Here is an 18,429-nt window from a genome sequence, read left to right on the forward strand (position 1 = left end):
TGTGTGGCCACCTTTAAATGCTCTCATCCACTTTCTTACCATTCCATCACTCATGATGTTGTCTCCGTAAACTGCATAGATCTCACGATGAATATCGATCGCTTTCAGGCCTTTAGCACTAAGAAATCTTGCAACAGCCCGTACTTCACAGTCGGCGGGAGTCACGATCATCGGACGCATCTTAAACGCTCAGTACACAACGTAAGCAAGGAAGAATCAGACTGTAATGGCGTCAGTGCGTAGATTAAGGTACAGGCTTTCATGTAAAAATAAAATTATTGAGATATCTTAGCACTCCTTTTTTTAATTTCAAAACGGCACTTACTTAAAAGCACGCTTCGTATAATACCTTGGACCATTGCTGCACGCTCCAGTTTTTATGTTGGTGTGCCCACTGCAAACTTTTCACCTTATTTGATTTGCGTAATAAAGGTTTTTGGCAGCTATGCATCCGTTTAAACCTTGTCCACAGAGACGGCGTTGTACTGTTGAGCCAGAGACTGGAGCTTCTCTCACATTATTTCCTCCCTCGCGAATTTCAGGTGCAGTATGAGCCCTCTGATGTTTGCGCTGTACACATATAAACTGATCTTCCCCCTATGTGGATACGCGGGGTCTTCCAGATCGCGAAATGCATGCATTGGCACCAGTTTTCTCGAACCACTGCAATGCATACACCACTGTAGATTGGGCTACGACAACTTTGTTGTTGCAATAGTGGTACTGGAATTGCCGTCCTGATGCAGATCTACAATTACAGCACTTTTTCAATTCCAGTACCTGCTTCCTTATTTCGTGAGATAATATGGTGTGGACCTGATCAGGTGTACAAACACACTGCTAGATGCACACAGTGTGCAGTAAACTAATGCTACACAGAGAGCTCAAGGAATGAGGCATATTCGAATGGAAAAGTCTTAGGTAAAAGGTACGTCAGTGTTGTTGTAGATACTCATCAGCGTCACAATTTGCGAACAACCAGTCGAATACACAATAGAGGCGCTTAGTCTTCATATGTTGATACTTGTTTTATTATCATAACCGGAATATGATAGAATATTCCAAACGAAATCCCTGTTTTGACCAAAAATTCATAGCTGTGATAGGTAATCAAAAACTTTTGACTAGTAGATTTCCTCAAAAGTCTCCCAGTGAATCCCAGCCTGCTATCTACCTTTTCTAAAATTTGTTTCATGTAGTTATTCCACTTTAGGTCGCTCCGAATGGTTGCTCCTAGGTATTTTACGGTAGTCCTCGATCCTCTGCAGGTGTTGCTGCATTTCTCTGCAGTCTTCTGGCGTTGCAGTCTTCCTACTGACAACTGCATCGTTTGCAAATACACTCCTGGAAATGGAAAAAAGAACACATTGACACCGGTGTGTCAGACCCACCATACTTGCTCCGGACACTGCGAGAGGGCTGTACAAGCAATGATCACACGCACGGCACAGCGGACACACCAGGAACCGCGGTGTTGGCCGTCGAATGGAGCTAGCTGCGCAGCATTTGTGCACCGCCGCCGTCAGTGTCAGCCAGTTTGCCGTGGCATACGGAGCTCCATCGCAGTCTTTAACACTGGTAGCATGCCGCGACAGCGTGGACGTGAACCGTATGTGCAGTTGACGGACTTTGAGCGAGGGCGTATAGTGGGCATGCGGGAGGCCGGGTGGACGTACCGCCGAATTGCTCAACACGTGGGGCGTGAGGTCTCCACAGTACATCGATGTTGTCGCCAGTGGTCGGCGGAAGGTGCACGTGCCCGTCGACCTGGGACCGGACCGCAGCGACGCACGGATGCACGCCAAGACCGTAGGATCCTACGCAGTGCCGTAGGGGACCGCACCGCCACTTCCCAGCAAATTAGGGACACTGTTGCTCCTGGGGTATCGGCGAGGACCATTCGCAACCGTCTCCATGAAGCTGGGCTACGGTCCCGCACACCGTTAGGCCGTCTTCCGCTCACGCCCCAACATCGTGCAGCCCGCCTCCAGTGGTGTCGTGACAGGCGTGAATGGAGGGACGAATGGAGACGTGTCGTCTTCAGCGATGAGAGTCGCTTCTGCCTTGGTGCCAATGATGGTCGTATGCGTGTTTGGCGCCGTGCAGGTGAGCGCCACAATCAGGACTGCATACGACCGAGGCGCACAGGGCCAACACCCGGCATCATGGTGTGGGGAGCGATTTCCTACACTGGCCGTACACCACTGGTGATCGTCGAGGGGACACTGAATAGTGCACGGTACATCCAAACCGTCATCGAACCCATCGTTCTACCATTCCTAGACCGGCAAGGGAACTTGCTGTTCCAACAGGACAATGCACGTCCGCATGTATCCCGTGCCACCCAACGTGCTCTAGAAGGTGTAAGTCAACTACCCTGGCCAGCAAGATCTCCGGATCTGTCCCCCATTGAGCATGTTTGGGACTGGATGAAGCGTCGTCTCACGCGGTCTGCACGTCCAGCACGAACGCTGGTCGAACTGAGGCGCCAGGTGGAAATGGCATGGCAAGCCGTTCCACAGGACTACATCCAGCATCTCTACGACCGCCTCCATGGGAGAATAGCAGCCTGCATTGCTGCGAAAGGTGGGTATACACTGTACTAGTGCCGACATTGTGCATGCTCTGTTGCCTGTGTCTATGTGCCTGTGGTTCTGTCAGTGTGATCATGTGATGTATCTGACCCCAGGAATGTGTCAATAAAGTTTCCCCTTCCTGGGACAATGAATTCACGGTGTTCTTATTTCAATTTCCAGGAGTGTAGCTTCACGGAACCTCCACCGCTATCCGCTGCGTTATTAATGTTGTTGTTGTGGTGGTCTTCAGTCCGAAGATTGGTTTAATGCAGCTCTCCATGCGACTCTATACTCTGCAAGCCCCTTCATCTGCGAATAACAACTGAAACCTACATCCTTTTGAATCTACTTAGTGTATCCGTCTCTTGGTTTCCCTCTATAATTGTTGCTACCCACCAAACTTCCCTCCAGTACTAAATTGGTGATCCCTTGATACCTCAAAATATGTCTGATCAACCTATCCCTTCTTCTAGTCAGGTTGTGCCAAAAATTTCGTTTCTACCCAATTCTACTCAGTACGTCCTCACTAGTTACGTGATCTACCCACCTCATATTCAGCATTCTCCTGTAGCACCGCTTTTCATGACCTTCTGTTTTCTTCTTGTTTAAACTATTTATCGTCCATGTTTCACATCCATACATGGCTACATTTCTTATAAATACTTTCAGAAAAGACTACCTGGCTCTTAAATCTGTATTCGATGTTAACAAAGTTCTCTTTTCTGGCTATTGGCAGTGTACATTTTATATCCTCTCTACTTCGGTCATCATCAGTTATTTTGCTGCCCAAATAGCAAAGCTCATCTACTACTCATCACCTGATCTAATTCGACTATATTCCGTCATCCTCGTTTTGCTTTTCCGTTAGGTCTGAGGCGCCTTGTCACTAATCGCGTGGCTTCTCCCCGTCAGAGGTTCCAGTCCTCCCTCGGCCATGGGTGTGTGTGTTGTCCCTAGCGTAAGTTAAAGTTCGATTAAGTAGTGCGTAAGCCTAGGGACCGATGACCTCAGAAGTATGGTCCCATAGCCCTTACCACAAATTTCCAAATTTGTTTTGCTTTTGTTGATGTACATCGTCTAACTTCAAGACCCTGTCCATTCCATTCAATGGCTCTTCCAAGTCCTTTGTTGTCTCTTAGAGATTACAGTGTCATAGGCAAACTTAAAAGTTTTTATTTTTTGCCAGCCGGTGTGGCCGAGCGGTTCTAGGAGTCTGGAACCGCGCGACCCCTACGGTCGCAGGTTCGAATCCTGCCTCGGTCATGGCTGTGTGTGATGTCCTTAAGTTAGTTAGGTTTAAGTAGTTCTAAGTTCTAGGGGACTGATGACCTCAGATGTTAAGTCTCATAGTGCTCAGAGCCATTTGAACCGTTTTTTTATTTCTTCTCCCTGGACTTTAATTCTTACTCCAAATTTTTCTTTGGCTGCCTGTACTGCGTGCGCCATGTACAGATCGAATAACATAGGCGATAGGCTACAAACCTGTCTCGCTACCTTCTCAGCCACTGCTTCCCTTGCATGCCCCTCGAGTCTTACAACTACCACCTTGTTTCTGTACAAGTTGTAAACAGCTATTCACTTCACTCCCTGTAGTTTGCCCCCCACCCCTGACTTCTGAATTTCAGTGAGAGTATTCCAGTCAACATTGTCAAAATCTTGTAGAAATGCTATAAACGTACGTTTGCCTTTACTTAACCTATCTCCTAAAAGAAGTCGTAGGGTTAGTATTACCTCGCGTGTTCCTACATTTCTCCAGAATCCAAACTGAAACAATTCGTGTTAATATTTTGCAACCACGACTTATTAAACTGAGAGTTAGGTAATATTCACACCTGTCACCACCTGCTTTCTTTGGAACTGGAATTATTATATTCTTCATAAAATCTGAGGGTATTTCGCCTGTCTCATATATATGGCAAACCAGATTGAAGAGTTTTGTCGTGGTTTTCTCTCCCAAGGCTATCAGTAGTTCTAACGGTAATAACCTGTGCTTTTTTCCGATCATCAGGAAAACTTTGCTCCTCCAGAGACGTCCGGTGCACTGCTGCCAGAAGAGAGGCACGTCCTTTCACCTATTCTACGTATAATTTTATTGGTATCCCGTCCGGCCCAGTGGACTTTACTCTGTGGAGCGGTTTCAGTTGATTTTCTATCCCATGGTCACTTATTTCGATATAAACCATTTTGTCGTCCGTCCGGTGATTTAAAGGTGATACTACAATGCCGTCTTCCTCTGTGAAATAGTTTTGAAAAAAGACGTTTAGTATTTCCTCCTTCTCTGTGTCATCCCCGGTTTCAGTGCTGTTATGGTGTTGAGTTCTATCTGCAAGGAGTCTTAATACCAATTACATATGGTGAGCTATTCAGTAATTTCGTATTTTGTTCACTGAACGATACTGCGGAACTGTATCTAATGCGCTCCTGAAGTCAAACAACACAGCATCAACTTTGGTGCCGTTGCCCATTGTGTGCTCGGGGATCGCATGGACCAGCGATCTTTGACTATAGTATTTAGCGAATCGCCTCTGAGATAGTTCATGTCATGTAAATGGATAGATGGAAGGTGTAAAAGAAAAGTCAGGCAACGTAATACAAACTGTTGTGTTCAGAGAAGTGAGATTTTTCGGTTCGCTTATGCTGGAAAACAGCAACTGCTCTGCAGAAGTGAGTGCTTGCAGAATGCATCGAAGACCTATCCTCGAATGAAGTACAAATGCAATACATCATTATCAGCTCTCACGCAGAATACTGCGACTAATTTCCCTGCCACAAAATTTAAGAAACGAGTCTATATAAAAATCGTCATCGCCGTGTGTGTCCGTAGAACTGTCTGTTAGAATAAAGTTAATGCCGGAGTTAGTTATGCTGCTGTAGCTGCAGCCACTAACAGTGATAGTAGCAATAATAGTAATAATAATAATAATAATAATAAATCCTGTGGAGGCCCGGGAAAAGAATAGGCCTCCGGTACGTTCTGCCAGTCGTAAAAGGCGACGAAAAGAACAAACCACTAATAGGGCTAACCCCCCTTTTAGAGTGATTAGTTGGTTCAGGACAGAGCTAATGAAGCCTCGGACAAGCGCTGTCATGGTCGGGGACGACGCTTGAACCCTATGCCCGTCAACAATGGTAACGACACTGCTAGCCATACGGCAAATGATTTAAATCCAAATAGAGGTGTTTTGCAGGATATACTTCCTGCAACCATTCTAGAAGGAAAACAAAGACAGAGGATGAGATGGTCAGATGAAGTTAACCGACACCTCATGTTCTGTTATTACGAAGCAACAAACTTAGAACAAACACAATTGGATACGGATCACAAGTATACACTACATTTATTACCAGATACCCGGAATTAAAATTTTTAACAGAACAACGACTACCTGATCAGATTCGTCTAATAATAAAAAATAACAGGATACCCCAGGCAGAATTAGAAAACATCAAACAAAAAGTACAACAAATACTGGGACAAAATAATGTGCAAACAGAAGAAGAAGAAAATACAGTAATGGACTCAAACATCCCAGAGCAAACAAACAAAGAACAAAACGCGTCAATTAAACAATCAGAGGAAAACGAAATCTTAAGACAGCCACCAGAAGAAGCACAAATAGAACATGAAGTGACACACATGTTAGATACAGAAGAAAAATTTCAGTTGACATATATAGAATACAAAGACACAAATACAGACATTAGACCATTCTTGCATTCTTGGTGGTCTACCAAATAACCCACAAGTCGAAACAACTATAACAACTATCAACACAATCATACACAACAAAATAAATGAAAATACAACTATGGAAGAGTTACAACTACTGGTTTATGTAGGAGCACTCACTACACTAAATATACACACTAAGCAGAGATCAGAACCAACCAAAACACAGAAGAAACCCACAAACCCAGCATGGCAACACAGGCTACAGATCAGAATAGAAAAACTGAGAAAAGACATCGGACAACTAACACAATTTATAGGAAATGAAATATCAGACAAAAAACGAAAAAGGTTAGGTAAAATCTCACAACAAGAAGCAATAGAGCAATTAGATGAAAAGAAGCAGAAATTAAAAGCTTTGACCAAACGACTTAGAAGATACAAAAAAAGTGAAAATAGAAGGAAACAAAACCAAACATTCAACACAAACCAAAAGAAATTTTACCAGACAATAGATAACACACACACATTAAAATAGACAATCCACCAAACATAACAGACCTGGAACACTTCTGGAGCAACATATGGTCAAACCCGGTACAACATAACAGACATGCACGGTGGATACAAGCAGAAACAGACTCATACAAGATGATACCACAAATGCCTGAAGTGATAATTTTGCAACATGAAGTCACCCGAGCAATTAATTCTACGCACAATTGGAAAGCCCCTGGAAATGATAAAATAGCAAATTTCTGGCTAATGAAGTTCACCTCAACACACACACACACACACACACACACACACACACACACACACACACATCTAACTAAATTATTTAACAATTACATTGCAGACCCATACACAGTCCCTGATACACTTACACAAGGAATAACTTATCTAAAACCTAACGATCAAGCAGACACAGCAAACCCAGCAAAATATCGCCCCACAACATGCCTACCAACAATATAAAAAATATTAACTTCAGTAATTACACAGAAATTAATGATACATACAACACACAACAAAATTATAAATGAAGAACAAAAAGGCTGCTGCAAAGGAGCACGAGAATGTAAAGAGCAATTGATAATAGAGACAGAGGTGACATATCAAGCTAAAACTAAACAAAGGTCGCTGCACTACGCATACATTGATTACCAAAAAGCTTTTGATAGTGTACCCCACTCATGGTTACTACAGATATTGGAAATATACAAAGTAGATCCTAAATTAATACATTTCCTAAACATAGTAATGCAAAATTGGAAAACCACACTTAATATCCAAACAAATTCAGATAATATCACATCACAGCCAATACAGATTAAGCGTGGAATATACCAAGGAAACTCATTAAGTCCTTTCTGGTTCTGCCTTGCTCTGAACCCACTATCCAACATGCTAAATAATACAAATTATGGCTATAATATTACTGGAACATACCCACACAAAATCACACATTTGCTATACATGGATGATCTAAAACTACTGGCAGCAACAAATCAACAACTCAACCAATTACTAAAGATAACAGAAGTATTCAGCAATGATATAAAAATGGCTTTTGGAACAGACAAATGTAAGAAAAATAGCATAGTCAAGGGAAAACACACTAAACAAGATGATTACATATTGGATAACCACAGCGACTGCATAGAAGCGATGGAAAAAAAAGATGCCTATAAATATCTAGGATAAAGACAAAAAATAGGAATATATAATACAAATATTAAAGAAGAACTAAAAGAGAAATATAGACAAAGACTAACAAAAATACTGAAAACAGAATTGACAGCAAGAAACAAGACAAAAGCTATAAATACTTATGCTATACCAATATTGACCTACTCATTTGGAGTAGTGAAATGGAGTAACACAGACCTAGAAGCACTCAATACACGTACACGATCACAATGCCACAAATACAGAATACATCACATACATTCGGCAACAGAAAGATTCACATTAAGCAGAAAGGAAGGAGGAAGGGGATTTATCGACATAAAAAACCTACATTATGGACAGGTAGATAATTTGAGAAAATTCTTCCTAGAACGAGGAAAAACTAGCAAAATACACAAAGCAATCACTCATATAAATACATCGGCTACACCATTTCAATTTCATAACCACTTCTATAACCCTTTAGATCACATAACATCAACAGATACGAAGAAAGTAAATTGGAAAATGGAAACACTACATGGCAAGCACCCGTATCATTTAACACAGCCACACATCGATCAAGACGCGTCCAACACATGGCTAAGAAAAGGCAATATATACAGTCAGATGGAAGGATTCATGATTGCAATACAGGATCAAACAATAAACACCAGATATTACAGCAAGCATATTATTAAAGATCCAAATACCACAACAGATAAATGCAGACTTTGCAAACAACAAATAGAAACAGTAGATCACATCACAAGCGGATGTACAATACTAGCAAATACAGAATACCCCAGAAGACATGACAATGTAGCAAAAATAATACATCAACAGCTTGCCTTACAACATAAACTTATAAAACAACACGTTCCCACATACAAGTATGCACCACAAAATGTACTGGAGAATGATGAATACAAATTATACTGGAACAGAACCATTATAACAGATAAAACAACGCCACATAACAAACCTGACATCATACTCACCAATAAAAAGAAGAAATTAACACAACTAATAGAAATATCCATAGCCAATACAACAAATATACAGAAGAAAACAGAAGAAAAAATTGAAAAATACATCCAGCTGGCTGAGGAAGTCAAGGACATGTGGCATCAGGATAAAGTTGACATTATACCAATTATACTTTCAACTACAGGAGTCATACCACACAATATCCACCAGTACATCAACGCAATACAGCTACATCCAAACTTGTATATACAACTACAGAAATCTGTAATTATTGATACATGTTCAATTACCCGAAAGTTCCTAAATGCAATGTAACATATACCGTACAGTTAAAAGGAAGTCACGTTTGATCAAGGTCCGCGTCACTTTCCATTTTTAACCAGACATAACATCTGAGAAAGGAAAGAAACGATAATGATAATGACAATGCTTGTGGCATATATAAAGAGAATTTATAGGTGTAAAAGATAGGTGTTTTGTCTGGAACCGCGCGACCGCTACGATCGCAGGTTCGAATCCTGCCTCGGACATGGATGTGTGTGATGTCCTTAGGTTAGTTAGGTTTAAGTAGATCTAAGTTCTATGGGACTGATGACCTCAGAAGTTAAGTCCCATAGTGCTCAGAGCCATTTGAACCATTTTTTTTATAGGTGTCTTATGATACAGCGATTTCTGGGGAAAGGAAAGTTAAGGAGAGATCACCATTTTTAAGAATAATGGGAAAAGCGGAAGATGTCTTTAGGATGAAGAATCTAAAAGGTAAATGAGTGTGTACAGGGACAATGATAATCCTTATTGTTGCTTTAGTAAATGTTATTAACCGAGATCTGAAGCTGGGGATGTTACTCAAAAATGGTTCAAATGGCTCTAAGCACTATGGGACTTAACATCTTAGGTCATCAGTCCCCTCGACTTAGAACTAATTAAACCTAACTAACCTAAGGACATCACACACACCCATGCCCGTGGCAGGATTCTAACCTGCGACCGTAGCAGCAACGCGGTTCCGGACTGAAGCGCCTAGAACCGCTCGGTCACAACGGCCGGTGGATGTTATTCATTTCTCTAACATAATGCGGGAGGTTATTTCAGAATGGGGCTCCTGCTACTGAGAAGGACTTCGAGAAAGTAGCTAAATGATGGAGTGGGACAGAAAAGATTTTGTTCTGATGGGAATGGGTATTTCTGCCAAGTTGTTCAGATAAGAGCGCTAAGGTCGAGGAGAGATACCGGGCTGTCAAAGGAAAACTCGGGGACTAGACTGGTTCTATTCGGATACATGGTTTTGACGTTTAAGAAAGGATAATTCCCGAATTTTGAGGACATACATTGAGAGAGAATCCTGATAAAAATTCTGCTTTCTTGGAAAAAGATGCGTTTTTCTAAATGCTACAGTAGTGCGTTCTTTCTTTCATATATATATAACCTCACTCTGTCAGGTTCTCAGGTTCACTACATTTTTAAGCTGACAAGACCATCAACAAAACAATTTGTTGATAATAAGCCGGAAATGTGGTTACAATGTGTACGCGAAATGGGCGCAATAAAGTGAGGTAGACGACGGCTTTCTGTCTACTGTCGTAATTCAGTTCAAATGTAAGATGCATGCTAACGGTGGTGATAAGCAAAATTAGCATCGCATGCCTATAACGCATCTGTTAAACATAGCCCCGAAACACAATGCTCAACAAAAGAAATATAAATCACTTAACGGCTGCAGTTCCCTTGTGGCACGCGCAACAATCAGCGTCGAATTACCAGTTCGTTTTCAATTCCAATTCTATGTACCGAAAGCAATCGGCAATGTATGTAAATGTCGAATAACTGACTTTTTTTCGATATGTTGTGCGTCATGCACATACTGGCATTGCGAACAGTTCCACTGGTAAAGAGAAGGACTCTGAAATACCTGTGGCACACACTTCTAGAATTAGTCTCACCACTAACGACTACGTGGTGAATAATAAAGAATTTATTTAACGTGCAGTGCGTAATATATCCCAAATGTAAAAGATTTCATCAAAGACACTGCACATTTGTCTCAGCGAGCGTATATGAAAATTAGTTTTATTATCAAACTGCTGTGCAAGAAGCATAGTGTTTCAATTTTAATAAACTTCAGCAATGCAGCTGTACTTAGTTTGCTCCCAATACGTTTGAAGAATAAAGCGAAATATCTACACAATTACTCAAACAAAACAGGCTTCCCATTAACTTACGATCTATTCAGAATTTTACGCGCAATACAAAACTACATGTCGAACGTTCAGACTAAAAAAAAAAGGTCAGTATCATAACGATATTATCTCTTACACCAAGAAAAATGAGAGAACTCGTCACTAAACCCTGTATTATTGTTGCATCAACACACACACACACACACACACACACACACACACACGTTTTTCCTACAGTATCCTCATAAATAGCCTTCAGCCAAAGTGAGCTGTAATTACGCTGAGGAAATGCCAAACTAGCAACCGTAGATAATTATATTTGTCTCGCCTCTAGCGACGTATACAAAGACAGCGGCGCTGCCATCTAGCGTAATACGGTCGCATGATAACTGCATTTATCAGTCTGTTGGATATCTCATAGCCACTGCTGTGACACCACCGTCTCGTTCACCCCTTCGCCGTTTGGTGTTCATGAAGTCAGGAAAGAACAGATTAGCTGTTCGTATATGCTAATATATCATTATACCCTAGCTTCTGACCATGTTAAATTCATGGATTTTCCATCAGCGTTCTGTTATTCTCATGCAGTACCGTAAGATATTTCCAAAGGTCATAAAGGATAGATATATTACTCACTGGAAAGTGAAAAAGGCTTCAGTCTACATACCAGTCGCTCTTCCTTTTTGTCATATGTTGATTTCCATAACAGACTTTCGCTTTACATTCGATGTTCTGGAATTTTCGTGGACATCAACGTCTAGATATGTACTCCAAAAAATGCTATGAATTGTTGTAAAGAAATGCGTTCTTTGAATGTCCCAAAGTTTCAAGTCGTTGGTGTTCCATTAGACCAGTTGTTCCTTGCTGAGTTAGGCCTTCTGTCAAAAGTGTCTGATTAACATATTTCGGAATTCGTCTGTAGGATGGTTGACGAATGTTTTGGGGACACCCTTCCTTGCTAGTCACCTGTCGGCGTCATCTTGTTTATTTTTCAGTAAACTAATAAGTACATTAAACGTATATATTTACCGAAAAGATAACTGCTGTGAGCAGACGAAAAACTAACGTTAATTCATGTATAAACTGCTATTAATGATAGTTTAGAATCTACTCGGGCAACGCATGTTACAGCCGGAAGAGTAGCTCAGAAGTGTCCTAGTAACTTTGTGTGGCTCGATTTCAGCAGGCGGATTTGTGTTATACTTACAGATGGAGGTTGCATTCTTTTGTAGGTTCTGCCAGGCGCTGATCAAGATTCGAAATAGACATACGGACGTGGTCCAGACGATGGCACAAGGGGTCCTTGAGCTGAAGGAGTCGCACGCGGTGGACCAGGCAACGGAGAACAGCATCCAGTACTTCTTGGACAGGTTCTACATGTCCAGGATCAGCATCCGAATGCTCATAAACCAGCACAGTGAGTCTTCGCATGAAACCTTTCTTTTGTGGTGTGGCCCATTTCTTCTCTGGCAGCTGTAACCGGACGGATTCACATCGACGTCTTCCGTTTCACTTCAGCACTCGTGTCGGAAGACGCGCGTGTCTTTCCTTAAATCCTACTATCCAGTAAGCTAACCATGTTTGCCTATACACTTAATGCTGCGTCTAATATTCGTTGTTTCCCTTAAATTCATTTTCTGATTATCTCCTCATAAACTAGAAACGTATCGTCATCAGATCCTCCTTTAGTGCCATAAGAAATGCGTTGTATCTTTGCATTTTCAGTCTTCGCGTAGTCTGCTCAGTAGCACGCTCACTATTTTGTGCCCATTTTAGAACTTACACATCCGTGCACTTTCTGCTCTATAATGAAACCCCACGCTATTATTTACCGTAATCCAATCTCGCACACAGGAATTTCACTCGAGAACCGGTCGATTCCAGTTTTCACATGTCCTTGCCACAGTTGTGCTGTGCTCTTCGTAGAAAGTTTCCTCTAAAGCATGCTACGCAGACGTAGCAGATTTGAATGTGGTCAGCTTCCGTTCATTTTTTAAATTTCTCGTTGATCAGGTGTTCTTCACCCCTGACACTTTTTCATACGATCGTCTTGCACCTCACAGGAAGATTCGAATGACAATGTGTCTCGCATTACAGAAATATAATGGAGATTTTCCGGGAAAATTATTCTAGTCTACTAGTAGATAGATAGTGTCAGCACTTGTTGGGCTAGTTGTCAGTCTTAATGTCTTACTATTAACGAATCGCCACAACTCGTGTTCAGAGGGATTTCAAGAGGACGGTAACCCTAATCAGAGCTCAGGCTGTGGACACTCTGTGTTGGATGATTAATAATTAGCAATTTTTTCATCTACAGAGATACTGAATCTACTATAGAACAAAACGGGCAAACTACTTTTTAATGGCTTCAGTGGCCCTCGAAAAGATCTGTACGGTGGTACAAAGCTTGGTAATAGGTGGACTGAAATAATTCCCAAAAAAATGCCCGCGATATTGCGATAAAGTCAAAGAAGAATCCTGCTACAGCATAGTTTACATAAATTGCCACGTAAACAAAGCAAAACTACTATATGATGACCAACTTGCGCCTCACATGTAACTCATTATCTGGCTGCTTTGAGCAAACATTTCACCACAAACATTAACACGGTTTTTCTTTTTCCAAGAAATGTAGAATGCCATTTAGAAATGCTCCTGACATAATTAAGAAAAGCAACAGTTTCTCCAATAAATGCGTACAGATAGCTTAGATTATGAGACGTACAGAGAACTCGTCCGGCTTTGCGCACTTTCATTTTTCCTTAGTTTCAATATTTCCAGAAGCTCATTACCTATTACGGGTGTCTCTATTAAGTGGAACACGGAATACGTATAAATTCGCAATACTTTTACGAACTTCCAGAATCCTGGAATAATTGTAGGTCAGCAACTTCTGTTAATCAGTACAACTAAAAACCAGCCAAAGTTGCGAATTTCACTTTTTTGTATTTACTCGATGATCTGTATGCGCAGTCACTGTTCATTTGCACTTCATAATACCTAATATTTTTGACATGGTTTTTGCATTTTCGGAAATACCATTATGACCATCCGTTGCGATGATTTGAAAATGGGTCCCGGTCCGAAACTAGTTATTGATTAAATAAAAACAGTGAAATTGGCATCTTTGGCTGGTTTTTCTTTGTACACATTATACTTTTGTGTGGGGACTACTATAGAAAGGATAGCATGTGTAAATTTTTATTTCAGATTTATGATGAAAACAGGAAAAAGGAACCGTTTCCACATCACGCTCAATCTCTCTAACGGGCTACTGGTAGCGCTACTTCCATTAAAATTTTTTCGTGTGTCAGCAAACTATCTCAACACTTAATTCCGTGGACGAGTGGTGATGTCACAACACACAAAGCAGCTATAAAACACTGTTCTCAGGGAGAAGCTGTAAAAATATAGCACACATTCTTAGACTGAGTGTTTTATCTAGTGCAAGAAGAGTAAGGACGCTTTTCCATGTAAGTTCAATAAAGTTCTAAACAGTATGTGCTATATTTATACTGGGAACTGAGAATTTCAGTACGAGTTCACCTGTACTGCTTCAGTTATGAAAGTCATTCTGAACTGTTATACGTACACTAAGTGCTGTTTTCTGACACACACTCTCGTTCCACAAACTGATTAACACTAGAAAGAATTTTAAAGGTATTTGTGAGTGCGTATACTAATTATAGCCATATTAGGATCAGTGCTGAATGGGAAAAAAACTGTATGCAAATAACACCTATCTTCTTTTTTTAATGTTCGCAAATTGTACTGCATGCTTGGAACACTATTACGAGTCTGTCGTGGAAAAAAAATTGTGCTGATTCTGGATGAAACAGCTGTAGCATGAACTGCGTTTCATTTATCAAATGGTTCAAATGGCTCTGAGCACTATGCGACTTAACTTCTGAGGTCATCAGTCGCCTAGAACTTAGAACTAATTAAACCTAACTAACCCAAGGACATCACACACATCCATGCCCGAGGCAGGATTCGAACCTGCGACCGTAGCGGTCGCTCGGTTCCAGACTTCAGCGCCTAGAACCGCACGGCCACTCCGGCCGGCGTTTCATTTATCGAAGCTCGTAGAAGTAGTACGAGTATGTGTAGCGGCATAGATGAACTATTTTATATTTTATCTGTACTGTGTTTGCAATCGTTAAGACACTGGATTTTCGTACAGTTGGTGAGGGACTCAGTTCTCTGTCCGTTTATCCAGTTTATGGTCTGCCGCGACTACTTTATATCGTTTAACATACATGCCGGCATATGTCTTTGGAAAGTGTAGGATCGAGTTATTTCACCATCCTTGTTCACTTTGACGTAGAGCTTCGACTCTGATAACCTCGTCGTCGACGGGACGTGAAAACCAGACTTTCCTGTCCCTTTCACTTCTTATACTGTGATCATTATTTGTGCTTTTCCGCCACTCTCTTGAGTCAAATGCGTGCGTTTTCTAGATCCAGAATATGCAAATAACCTTAAGAAAATGCTTGTTTTTGATCAGTTTAGCGTGATATCTGAAAGACAATTGAACTTGTCATGTTTCACAGGGCGCTCACAGATGTGAAAGGCTCGACAGGGGCCAGAAGTAGTCCTTTAATCAACCGATGGTCGAACTGCTTTCGGTTGTATCTGACAAATTTCGCGTAGCTTTAAATACTCCACTGTTTCCTACGATTGCGTCGATCACTCATTTGTGACTATTTATATACTTCGCTGTCAGGATTGACACTCTTTTTACATGCACAGCTTATGATGGTACAGATATCGACCCTGTACTTGAAGGATCGAATCTACCCTTCGCTACAGCGCAGCACCTTCGCTGACAGGGATGCCCCGCAATTTTGGAAGGTACAGATTGACACTTGGAGATCATTTGACGCGAAGGAGTTTCAGTCGAGTCTGAGCAAGCCCGCAGTGCAGATCCCAGGAGTTCGCGCTTGGCGAATCGCGATTAAAAAAGTGAATTTGTTTTTTGTTCTGCGGAATATTGTCACTAGAGCGGAAGCGTGCTTGCAGAGCACACCCCGAGAGTAAAACAGTGGAATATTTTGTGGAAAGAGTATTGACAATCGCACCAGAGTTAACACTGTGGTGTGCAAGATTTCCACTGCGGTGGACTGCTTTTAATGGTCACTGCTCTGGCGTTTTCAGTCAGGAGGCTGAAAATGCATGCAGGGCACAACGTCAGTACGGAGTGCCCACTGCAGTGGACTGTGTGACTTTGCACCTTGTGTAGTGATTGAAAACGCCAAAGAAGCGACCATTAACAGGTGTCCACGGTAGTGGACGCTATGAGCCACAAGATTAAAACGCGAGTAGGGCGCTTACGTGTGAGAGCGAGGAGAGAATTTTGAAGCTCATATTTAAATTCCGTATTGGGGAATTGTTGCATAATGGAAAAGAAATCATACTGTAATGAATCAGCAATGATAAACACATACAAGCTCCTGATTAATGAGTACAATTGTGTAGTGAGTGCAATCTGAAAAGGCAGGGGCGTGTTATATGAATTCAAAGTGAAATAAATTAACTGTGTCGTACAAAAGTGTTCACATATTAAAACCTCGTCATTATTTATGGAATATTACGGAAAGGACAGAATCATACAAGAGTGTGGGGGAATAGACAGGGCATGCATCGGAGGCTCACGCTCAGAACTTCAGTATCCATGTGTGTGCGCGCCATGGGAGTAAGGTCACCCTCTAAACCTAGCTATATGTGAACCTCTGATGCCTTATTTTTCCAACCAGCCAACTATAGCAAAGAATAATCAACAATAAAAGCAATGAATAGTACGGGAGCGGGTTCAGCGTATAAAATAAAGTCGTTTTAAAAGCTTAAGTCGCTGTGGCATGCACGCGTATGACTTGACATAGTGGCGTGGTGCCCAGTGCTGAAGCATACCTTGTCTTTTCTCTTCATTCTGCACGCATCTGCTGATCTCCAGTTGCAGATAAATCTTTTGTGTGTACTGAAACCGCACTCTACGTAACTGTCTTCAGTTCTCAAGCAAGAGACTGGTACTAACGTTTTATAGTTCATTCGTTATTTATGCTTATTTATTTTTTCATTTAGTTACCATATGAAGGTTAAGAAGATCTCTCTTGCATAGAGCCATACACCTTAAAAAATTTACATTTTCATTTACAAAGATTTGCGTAACAGTTAATAGCAATATAAGTGAGTGAACTACCACTTATAACAACTATAATCCAAAAGGAAAACAGAGAAATGAAAGAAATTGCAGAGAGTAGTACAAAAATGGGAAGGAGGGAAGACTATGATTAAAACGAGATGAAAACTTTGGATAACGATTGATGAGTGATTGTAGTTAATGTTAGGCAGGAACTATGTGAGAATTAAAGGCTAGGATCTTGTTACGACAAGAGAGAAATTGTTTACTTAGTTTTCAAAGTGGAGACATGTTTAACTTCCGATACCACGAGGCAGATTGTCAGATATTTTAATGCAAAAATTGGTAACACCCGATTTCGGATTGGTCTTGTACTTGATACGCGAGTGGCTAACGAGGCAATTATCACGAAAGTAGCCAAGAGGTGCGACAAAATTAAATATTTAACAGTCAGTGTCAATCACTTTCGTTTAGTATGTGTGTACGTGAGAGTTGTCGTCCTCACAAGACGCGTGATCGAAAAGTAAACAAAACTAAGTCCACTCATTATTTATTGTCCCGTTCCTTATCTAGAGCTAAGAATCCAGGCTCTTGGCAGAGTGCATGCTCTACGTATGTGAGAAATGGAACATACTGGTACTAACTGTAAACTACCTATGGAAATGGCAGAAAACCTAAATCTGGGTGGTCGGACGGCAGATTTGAATCCTGATACTTCTCAATAGCAGTCTAGCGTGCTAAACACTGCGCCATCTCATTTTGTGAGATAATTAGAAGTCTTGAAACAAGTCATTTACAGATTGAAATTTTTCTGTATTATAATACAAACATTTTGTTTCGCGTTACGTGGACTCTTCTGAAATTTCATTTACTGTTCCAGCTTTCGGTACATGCTTCCAGCGAATAAATGCTACACAAACTTTGGAGGAGTTCGCTGAAAAGTTAATACTCGTAAATTTCTCATCAGAGAGATAGTCGCAACGCTACTTTCTTTTACGGAATGATTTACATATTCGTTTTCTTTTCGATTTACGCATTTGATCCATTTTTTTTATATTAGCTTCCCTACATTGCGAACCGGAACTCCCCCGATTAAATTGAGAATGTTATTTAGGGATAGTTCGTGAATGTACTGGTCTCCGGTGGATTGTTACAGAGTGTAGAGACCTATTGTCTCGGGTGGATCGTTACCGAGTACTTGCATTC

General features: G+C 41.2%; 1 protein-coding gene across 1 annotated transcript in view; it reads left to right on the forward strand.

Annotated features, from left to right (window-relative positions):
- LOC126183183 (pyruvate dehydrogenase (acetyl-transferring) kinase, mitochondrial) overlaps positions 1–18,429 on the forward strand; it is a 361,965-nt gene that overhangs the window by 258,394 nt on the left and 85,142 nt on the right. Inside the window, exon 3 of the mRNA XM_049924914.1 lies at positions 12,317–12,501. Within this exon, the coding sequence (XP_049780871.1) occupies positions 12,317–12,501 (185 nt within the window). The remainder of the gene's footprint in view (positions 1–12,316; positions 12,502–18,429) is intronic.

Source organism: Schistocerca cancellata, chromosome 4 (genome assembly GCF_023864275.1).
Source record: "Schistocerca cancellata isolate TAMUIC-IGC-003103 chromosome 4, iqSchCanc2.1, whole genome shotgun sequence".
NCBI lineage: Eukaryota > Metazoa > Arthropoda > Insecta > Orthoptera > Acrididae > Schistocerca > Schistocerca cancellata.